At 42.0% G+C, this 10,854-nt stretch overlaps 1 protein-coding gene across 1 annotated transcript in view; it reads right to left on the bottom strand.

Moving 5' to 3' along the window:
* Window positions 1–10,854, bottom strand: part of CAB39 (calcium binding protein 39) — a 50,963-nt gene that overhangs the window by 7,183 nt on the left and 32,926 nt on the right. Inside the window, exons 4-5 of the mRNA XM_007462738.1 lie at window positions 7,442–7,610; window positions 341–400 (exon numbers count right to left, since the gene is read on the bottom strand). Coding sequence (XP_007462800.1) covers window positions 341–400; window positions 7,442–7,610 — 229 coding nt within the window. The remainder of the gene's footprint in view (window positions 1–340; window positions 401–7,441; window positions 7,611–10,854) is intronic.

Below are 10,854 nucleotides of genomic sequence, written 5' to 3'. Positions count from 1 at the left end.
GGAATGTGAGCAACTAACGGAAAGTAAGGGGAAGATAAGAAGTCAGACAGTAATTTTCTTTTTATCTTAACTGTATATTATCATTCAGCAGCGAAGTGATTTATTTTCCTCTTCTAAAGCGAAAAAAGATGCAAAGTGCAGTGTGTCGTCAAAAAGATAAAATTCTGTTCTGACCACATAACGCTCTATACCTTGTTTTAGTAGAGAAATGATTACAGCACCAATTAAAAACATTGTATTTCCAAAATAAATACTCTGGTACAAAATCTAATTAAAATCTTTCATTTCTGGTAACAAAACTTACAATGTGCTATTTTAAAATAGTGTTTCACGTACTTACTCTATCATAATGTTGTTCCAAAAATTCTGCGCTGAGCAATTTATGTCTTGTAAGTAAATCCTAGGAAAAGAAAATACAGTTTTTACAGTTGCTTGGCATTCAAGTTCTTTTAGAAAAGAGAATCCTAAACATTCCACGCCATTCTACCTGATAAAAACTGTTGTTAAAAATTACTATACTTAAAAACATTTGAGCATGAATTGTACTGAAAATATTGATTCTATGTAAGAGCAAATAAAATCGTTAATAATCAGATTGTGATTGTAATGATTGAGTGTCACAGGTCTACAGCTCTCAGAAGGAAAAATTTAAAAAAAGTTTATAAGGCAATGGAGATAAAAACTCAAAGAAAGGGAATCAAGAATTGAAATGAAATAAAAGTAAACGGTTGTGATAAAATGTCAAATAGTATACTGCTCCTGGTGGTGAAAGAGGACATTTCTTTTATTAGAAAAAGTACTGGAGGTTCCATCTTCTTCCTCCTAAATTCAGTTACATTCAGTTTCATACTGAATGCAAACTTTTTTCAGAGGTAGAATGTTTTTTAAAAGCCCCATCATATTATAAACATTAGCTCCTAAGTAAGCAGACTAATGCTGCAAACATGTAGCACCAAAAGTTAGTATGACCTAGAGTCCAACTGTGCACCCCTATGAAATCGAGCTTATGCCTCACCCTGTGAATTTCCCTGGAAACAACTCAAGGACTATTCATTCAGAAAACACCTACTATGTGCCAGATAAAGTTCTAGGTGCTGGGGGTACAAAGACAAAAAGATATGGTCCTTGCCTTCAAGGACACAGAAGCTAGCAATGAACTAGCCTTGGTCTCACCGGTGGGAATAAGAATGGAAACACGTGACAGCAGGAACAGCCAATTCATCTTTGGTGAATTAATGAATTAAATTCCTTTAGAGCTGCCCACTGGAGAGGTCACTGCCAATAATCCCCTTTCTCCAAACCAACTTTCCTTTAACTTGTTTTCTTTGCTGTGTATGTTCGACTTACCCAGGTTACAATGAACAGGTTACAGTGTTTCCTGAAGTATGTCCTGAGAAATGCTCTAAGGAATGCTCCATGGTCAACGAATGAGGAAAGAGCTACAGCTCTGGTACCCTCGTGGGGATCTATCAGGTTTCAAGAGATTTTGCAGGGAGCTCTTTTGCTGCCTGCTTGTTAGCACCCTTCCCTGAAAGGCCTCCTTTGCACAGGCTTTCCCCTGGCCTAGTTACTTCCAACCTTTGGACCTCGACTCAAACATCGCCTCCATGGGGGACCCTTCCTGACTGGTCACTGGCACCAAAGCATGGTCACAGTTATGACTTGACATCTGTGGGATTATTTTATTAATGTCTCTCTCATGATAGGCTGTAAAGTCTATAAATACAAGGGTCATGTCTATTTTTACTAATCTCTGAATCGCCAGCACCTATGCAGTATCCAGCACATAGTAAGAGCTTAATATTTAATAAATAAATGAATGAACCAACAGAATCAGGGAACATGTTTGGGAAAACAGCACATTAAGCAATCTTCAAAGTATGCTTTTAAGAAGGCTTCTAACTCTACCCCAAAGACTTACAGGTGTTCAAACTGCTGGATGGGGTATGTGTCCTATGCCCATGGAAGGTCTACCCAATTTTTCCTAAATCCCCCTTGGGGATTAAACAGGCAAAATTAGAAAACCTGGAGTTTGAGTACCTTCAAGCATCTGGAAAGAAATGCTATGAGGCTTCCCCATATGGGAAGGAGGAGATGGCAGGGCTAGAAGAATTTATATTATCTATTGGTCCATGGGGTCAGACGTGAGGGAGACAGGAACATGAGAACCTTAAGGGAATGTATCAAGCATGCTTTTTAAAGAGTGTGTCCCGCCTCTAACACGCTACTGTGTGGACTATGACGGTCTCCCCTGAGTTAGGAGCCTCAAGGGCAGGCGTTTGGACAGATCACTGCTGACCCGGGAATTCCCTGGCAGTCCAGTGGTTAGGACTCTGCACTTCCACTACAGGGGGTCCCGGGCAGGGAACTAAGATCCCATAAGCCGTGCAGTGTGGCCAAAAAAAAAAAAAAAAAATAGATTGCTGAACCTCAGGACCTAAAGACATGAGCAGGCACTCAGAGACTTGTGGAATGAACTGAATGAACAATGAAAAAGTGAATTTAAGGACTGCTGTGGCTAGATCCATGCAAGACTGAGTGTCACGTCTACTTTTTGTGGCTGGGTCTTTCTGAAGGCCACTGTGAGGAAGTACAGAGCCGGGAGCCAGGTGCTCACCGCTCTGTCATGATATGACGAAAGAGAATGCCAAAGGAGGGGGTCTCAGAGACAACGGCTCTCCACTGGGGTTGGTTTCTTAGGAATAGGTAGGTAGAAAGTATTACTCTGAAAAGCAAAGATCCTAAATATGCTGCGCCAGAGTTTTTTTCTTTAGGTCTGAGTAAGGTGACTATTTACCTTGAAAGCTGTATCTCCAGCAGCAGCAAGAGGCTCACAGTTGGGCCACATATGACAAGGGGGAAACTCAAACATCTCCCCACCAGAGATTCTACTTGTTATCATCTGGTTTAAAGAGACCAGGAAGCTCAGGAAACCACTGCCAATCTAGGAATCACTTCTCCATGGCCTTGGGGTAGGAGAGACTGGAAAGCGGTGCTGAGGCTGCTAAAGCAGCCCTTCTTTAAGGAGGGTAAAACATTAGCAGGGAAGGAACAATTGCTGGGAGCCGGCACAGAGTAAAAAGGCTGATACTAAGCTGGGAAAAGAGGAAGTGGGGACTTGCGCAGAGCCTCTGTCTCCTGAGAGGTGGGAAAAGACCTTACCCTTGGAAATAGAGCAGAGAGCTCTAGAGAGCTCAAACCAGGCTGGGGTGGGGGTTGGGGGGAGGCAGAAACCGACAGATCAGAAAACGAAGGCAAGTGGTCATGCAGCCAGCATCTTGTTAAGCGACCTGCAGAGTGGACAGGGTGCACGCGGTCCCAGATCAGCAGAGCTGCTGGGCCAGACAGCAGGGGGGCAGAAAGAACATGATTTCTGACTTCCCAACCTGTTAAATTCCAGTATAGCCGAGACCCTGGTATTACCTGAAGAAAGGTCAGGGATCATCTCCCAAGTCCAGCAGATTGAGCAGCCAACTTTTAGGGTGGGCTGAATTAAAAAGATTCCTAAAAGTTATGTGAGTTTGGGTCCCAAATATCATGTCACAAAGACAGCCCTGGAATCCCTAAAGAAATGCTGCTCACCCGGGGGCTATTTTCACAGAGGCTTGGCAAGTCATGTGGCCCAATTTCGTACTTGATGACTGTCTATGTCCAAGGACAAGAGACTCAGTTCTTCCAACTGTGTGGTTCACCTTTGGAGCTCTGAAAGTCAGAAAGTTCCTCCTGTGCTAGAGAGTCAAAACCTATCCCCAGGTTATTTCCAGAAAACTGTCAGAGTCAACAGAACTAGGTTTAGTACCTTTTCTCTAGGACCCACTTTAAATACAAGCGGTGCTCTCACGCAAGTCCCTACCGAGTCTCCTCTTCTTCAGGCTAAATACGTCCAGTTCCTTTAACCACTCCTCGAATGACAGGTTCTCAGTCCCCCTCACCATCTACTGTCTTCTGAAAGTCATCTATTTGTCTATGTGCCTCTTAAAGTGTAGCGCCTGGAATGGAACACATTTATGTGTTGTTACCTTATAAGCTTACAGTGGGGTGAGACCATCGACAGCTCCTTAGGTCACACGTTATGTGGTCACAGGTAGCTTAGGGGCAGGGCAACAGCATCATACTGTTTAATTTTACTGGACGTACTCAGAATTTTGTTTACTCAGTGTGGGCTCTCTAGTCAGACTGCCTGGATTCAAATTCTGGCTTCCCCATTTATGGTCTGACTTCCTCCAACATTTCTAGGCTTCAGTTTCCTTATCTGTAAAGGAGATAATAACAGTATCTCCTTCATAGGGTTGAGTATGATATGATGTTACCTGCCTTTTAGTCATTATTACACTCTATAACAATTACACCTAGCATTACCTATTATTATTATGCCTTACTCCCACATCTCATATTGACAGAGCTGAGACCTCAGGAGGACGACCTCAGTTCATCCGTATTTAATTTCAACCTGTTATCTTCTGGCCTCTCTGGATCTTTATGAGGCCTTATTTCAGGATCTCTGTTATCTGCCTTCTATCACCTCATGGTATACATATGTTATCACCCTTTATCTAAGTCTTTAATAAAAATGTTCAGTTGTGCTGAGTAAAGATAAATCCACTAAAAATTCTGCTCCAGGAGGGTGGCAATCCATTTTCTGGCTCCTTATGGATATGGCATTCAATTAATTATGAATTGATACCCTGAAACTCCATCTAGCTCCTACCTTTTCATTGTTTCCATGAAAACAGACCTGTACAATTATTCAACATCTAATATATCCACATTGTCATGAAGGAATAATTCTAATAGCTACTGTTCACTGCACCCATATACTATGTGAAGACACAATAACCCTGACATACTAGTATTACCTATATTTTGACAGATGAAAAGACTGAGGTTAAATCAGCAGCAGAGCTGGGAACTGAATCCAAGCAGCCACGCCCTTAGCCCCCTGATCTACTGGCGTCTATGAGATTAGTATGACTGAACTTACTCTTAGTGAATCCATGATGGCTGTGGGTACACGGTTTCCTTTCCAAAATGCTCAGAAATCATCTCTTTAGCAATACTTTCTAGTACCTTACACAGGTATAATATCGAGCTCCACCAGCCTCTCTGGGGAATCTACCTTCTTTTACTCTGGAAAATTGGAAATATATTTGTTGGCCTTCTGATGTCCCTCCCCATCTCCTTAATTCCTCAAAAAAAAAAAAAAAAAAATCACAAATATTTGGCCACTGATTTACTATCTCAGAACCCCATTCGTTCAAGCTATGAATCTTTGACATATTTCACACAGGTAGTTTTAATTTCCTTTTAAGACTCAGCACCTGTTCCTTGGACTTTAAAGCCAGGGTTATGGATAAGCTGCATTTGTTTCAAAGTTTTTGTGTGTAGAGTGCACTTTCTGGGAAGGTAGCTCTGGTCATATTCTCGAAGGAGAACAAGAACCATCTACTCTTTTCTGATATAAAAATGTTCTTTGCAAAGAAGACATTAGCAAACCAGAAGAGGAGCGGTCCTCCCTCCCTGCTTGTCAGCACCTCTGGTGTGAAAGTGAGACCAGAGCCAACCAGACATTTTAAGGAGGGGTGGGTGGTACCTTCGGCGTGTTTGTTAGGTCTGTGCCTCTCCTATATTGTCTTAGTTTTGGGCTCTACTTAACTTTGCTTCTTGGAGAGCTCTCCATTCAGGAGGCTCTTTAATTAACTCTGCCCCTTCTGAGTCATCGGGAGCAGCTGAGATACAGAAGCCAAGCTCGCTCCTCACTGCTCTCTCTTCTAGAGCTCATCCTTAGAATCCTACGTGGTTTTAAAGTTTCTCTTCTTCAGGTAGGGAATACCTGCCTGACTCTGCCCAATCCTTCCCTCTCTGGCTACCACGACCCGACAGGGCTGCTTTACCCACAGTGATTCCATCACCACCGTTTTCTTCTTGGTGAGAATTTCATTCAAAAAAGCAATCCTCTCTGAGATGGAATTATCAGCAAGGCCAATCAGGGACTCACATCTGTGGCACAGAGTTAGTCAGCACATCTCTCTCACCTCTGAGCCAACTGCACCAGGAGCGTGGGATCTGGGCTCTTCTTGGTCAGGCGGTCTGGCTGCATTCTCCGACCCCACCACTGCTCCTCTCCTCTGCCCTCACCCTCCTCCTCCCAGAATGTCCCACGCTCAGGCTTCTGGCTTTCTTCCCACCCAGGAGTATCCCTTCTTGACACATGGTGCTGCTACATCTCCCTTCATTTCAGGTCTGCTTCTTTTGAATGGGGCGTCCCCTTCCATCAATAGATCCCAGGTCATGAGTCCCATCCCACCAAGTGCAGTGATACCTAAGATGTCATATTTTCCACTCTATGTTATAATCTCATATTCATTTCATTTTGCTTTGTACATTAACATATAAATATCTGAGGTCTTCTTACATCCTCTCTAATAATCCCTAGGCGGCCAAGTTCCCAGGCTTTCATCCCATTTTGAGGGTGTTCATTCGCTCTGAGGGACAAATTTTATTCAGAGACCAAGACGTGCTCATTATCTCAATGGCTCTTTATACATAAAAGTGAACCTTCACAAAAACAGTGGCCACTTCTCACTGTAACAGTGTTCATGGTTTCTGAGCACAGTAGTCTGAAGGTTAGTATATTAAATTCTGATTATATTAAAATTACAGTTCTACATATTCACTTATGAGGCCAGACATTTTACATAAGGGAATATAACGTATAAAGACTTGCTCTCATTGTGAAAAACACTAAAAAACATTACAGCTTTATCTACATACCTTAAACAGCACAGAACTTTGCAATTCAAAACAAAAATGTGCATGTTGTACAGTGGTATCGTATCATCTATTTAATTTACACAAACACACAACAGGGAGACAAGGTAGGCAGGGGAGAGGGGAGTAGTACTGCTGGTGATTCTGCACCCCCACCCCTTGTGTTTAATAAACAAGCTCTGGCCTGAGCAGGAGATGGGAGAGAGAAGTCCACTGTGCCCTTGGGCCTGTCCACAATTGGGAAATCTCTGTCCTGAGTGTGGTTCTAGTATACTGCAAATTAACAATGGCCCTGAACAGAAGCCAACTACTTTGTCTGATGCTTAATCAAAGAAACTGCTGCAGTATGTTCCAACACAGGAGAAACATCTGATTTTCACATGTACTGCATATCTATATACTGTACTTGATGGGTAATTTAACAGAAAAGTGTACTTCTGACCGTACAGGACTTTTGCCTTTTAGGCAGACTTCAGAATCTAACTTTTCTACCCTTTTTAAGCTGTGACTCTACTGCGTATACCTGAGTCACAATACACATTTAAATATATCTTCTCTCTTCCCGCTAGAGGGCAGCCATGTATAGACTTGGAGGGTAGAGAAGGTTTAGGAAAAACAGCACACCTGTTAATCTCACTTGTATGTATATTTAGAATTCTATAGTTTTTGTTACCTTGAATGTGGCAAATGCATCTGAAGCTATATCGAATGTTGACATTTCGACATATCTGAAGAAATCATAAAACTGTTCTGACCACAAAATGATTTTTGCAAGTGGCTCATGTCTGATGCATTCTCTCAACATTATTCCACAATTCAGAGCTATTTCTGGAGACTCATATCTGCAAAAAGAAAAGACAAAGATGACTGCTTTTTTTCCCCATCACTGTTCTTTTAAAAACTCTAACAGTTCAAATTTTTAGAACAGGAAGTTTCAGACATGTCCTAATTAAGTGACAGAGCGGGTTACGAAATGCCTCTCTCTCAGAGTGGAGTATGTGCTCAGAGGGATTTAGTCTGGAGGGCACACACACATTAGTTGGTGGTGACTGCTTCAACCCAAAGAAAAATAACAGCCGTGAGAGCGATCATGAGAATAAAAGCTTATTACTTAAGCTAAAAGATCTGAAGAGACGCCTACAGGGTCACACCTCCAAATACGGTTTAGTTTTACATGTGGTGCTCTCATCACTTCAGAAAAACCAAAAGCTGAATCAAAAAACAATATGAAATAAGCAAAATAGTTTCCTAAAATTCATGGTATCTAAACGGGTCTATCAAATATACAGCATTTATACTTCATTGTTTCAATTCAGTACTCAAAATAGTACTTTCAAGACCGTTGGCAGCAACACATAAATGCTACAAAGGATGTCACCAAATGCCTAGTCCCCGAGCGAGGGCTCTCGCAGTGGACACAGGGGACTCCACGGCATCCCTCATCAGCTTTCTGCACAGCCTTCCTCTACACCCACCTCAATGTCTCTCACCTCTTCCTTCCCCGTGATCAGAAAGAGAACCTTGTTTTCCTCTCAGCCCAGCAGACTCTTCCATTCTGATGTACATCAAACCCCTCGGACTGGACTCTGCCATTCTGCTCAAATACATCACTCTGTTCCTCCACCTCCTTCCAAGCTGCACACACAGGCTTAATCTCCTTCCCCACTCAGTGTCATCTAGTTTCCTGCCATCGAATCCATTTCCTAACGTTTTACGAGTAAATGCCTCCGCCTCGCTAAAACAAATGGTCTTTTCTCATAAATTCTGCTATTTAATTTCCTGACAATGTAGATCTTTGCATCTCTCTCTTTAAAAAAAGAAAAGTTCTCCCAGCTCTCCTTTCTACCTCCTCTGTTTCTATTTCTTGCCTGGCTGAGGTCCTTCCTCTGTTGCCTCTGGCCTGCTAGTGAATGCTCCTACCATCTCATGGTTCCCTCCATGGCTCCTAAATTGCCCCAGCTCAGATCTACCCTGGGCTGTAGTGAGGCATTTTCTGTTGCTTCTGGACAACTTCAGTTAAAGGCCTACCATAAACTCTACAAGTCTAATATGGCATCACTATTTTGCTTCAGATACCTGGGTCTAAAACAGGTTTAACAGAACTTTCTTTGATAATGGAAATGTTCTATAACTATGTGGTCTACTGAGCACTACGACTGAGGGACTGAATTTTAAATGTCATTTAATTTAATTTAAAATTAAATAATTACATGTTGTTAGTAGGTACAGTATTGAACAGCACAGTTCTAAACCTTCCCCTCTTTACCTACTCCCAACCTTCCCATCCTCAATGTCACCGCTCCTTTTAAATACTTCTTTGCAATATCTCAGTTTCATTTTCTTTTATCCATTGCCAGTGCTGCATGAAGTCACACCTAGTCACTCAAGTGACCCCTAACCAGCACCTTTGTTCAAGCTCTGTCTTAACAAATCTATCCGACGACTAGTGTTATCAATAGCCTTTCCAGCTTAGGAGCTTATAATGATTTCTTCTTGCTAATCAAATAGACAAACTTTGATGTCCAGCCTTCCCCACATCATAGCTACTCCTCTGGTACAACTCCTCTCCCACTATGCCATAAAACACTCTGACTATCTCCCTCCTGTTGTCAATCACTGGGTTCATTCCTGCCCTTGTACTCACTCTTTTTTCTGCCTATGCAAATTTGAAACTATCTGGAACCTCAATCCTAAGTCCATCTCTGTTACCAACTCTTGCCTTATTGACTAAACCCACATTTTATTGCCTGAAATCCACTAGTAGTGTTATCTAGTAGAATTATCCTTCTGTTGTACATATGTTCATCATAGATCCTCAACAAGATCAAAACCACGTTCCTTTGTATCACTTGTGGCATGGCAGCTAGAATGCTTACTGGCCCTTAGGTGTTATTAAAATGTCTGCTCACAACATGGCTGATCATACAATTCATCTCTGCTGATCTGTAACAGGCAGGAGACTAGAAAGACAAGGGTAAGACACTTTGGTACAACAAGTTGGGCAGGTTTTGATGGCAGTTTGTCAAGCTTGTCTTAAACGATTAAATGTAAACCAGTGAGTACAAGGTAAACAGTTACACTGTACAACCTGTTAGCAGATTAACATTTAAATCACCAGTGGAAAAATGACTGCTCCAGATTTAGACTAACACTAGCAACAGGATTATTTTCAAATGCACACTAATATTGTTAGCATAACTCCCCCAAATGTCTAACATCAAAGTGTCAATACTTACAGCCTGAGTGGATAATCACATTGCGTTAAAGTAGTCCAAACTAATTAATCAACAAAAGCAGAAAAATCTTTTTATTTTTTTGGCCACGCTGCATGGCTTGCAGTATCTTAGTTCCCCAACCAGGGACTGAACCTGGGCCCTCAGCAGTGAAAGCGCTGAGCCCTAACTACTGGATTGTCAGGGAATTCCCAAAAAAGCAGAAACATCTTAAACAGGTAGTTTCAACAGGGCCCTGGAAGAAATGGCTGTTTCCAGGTCTGAGGCAGGATCTGTACAAAATGAGCAAGGGACATCTTGTGCCAGACAGCAAGGAAGCCATCAAAGACGAATGGGGTCTTGCCAAAAGGACACAGGAGCCAATTTGAAGGCGCTCCCAATAGCCCAAGACGGGGCAATTTGGACATAAAAATTTGGTCATAATGACTGCAACGGAATGAGACACATCAAATATATTTTAAAACCCCCTAAAACTTGAGGTCATAATGGTGCTTAAGACAATAACATACTCATTGCTCATCTAAGGAAGTGGCTAGGGCACCAATCGATTATACTAAAAAATGATACAGTGGAAAAAATCAAGCATCTATTCTGTCTTTCCTATAGAAGTTACTGCTGAGGAACAAAACACATTTAATATACAGAGAAGGAATAACAGAATTAGGAAATCACCATTTTGAACCTAGACAATGATCCTCAGTGGATACTAAAACCATTTGGTGAAGGGTTGATGGAGAACTTTATAATGGACAGACTGACAACACCTACATCCACTGATCAATCTAAATATCACCAGAAGCAGGACAACCTGCGTTGCACAACAGGAAGCAATCCCATCACAACCCCATTCATG

Source organism: Lipotes vexillifer, unplaced genomic scaffold (genome assembly GCF_000442215.2).
Source record: "Lipotes vexillifer unplaced genomic scaffold, Lipotes_vexillifer_v1.1 scaffold860, whole genome shotgun sequence".
Taxonomy (NCBI): Eukaryota; Metazoa; Chordata; class Mammalia; order Artiodactyla; family Lipotidae; genus Lipotes; species Lipotes vexillifer.
This window is presented reverse-complemented; position numbering and strand designations above follow the sequence as displayed.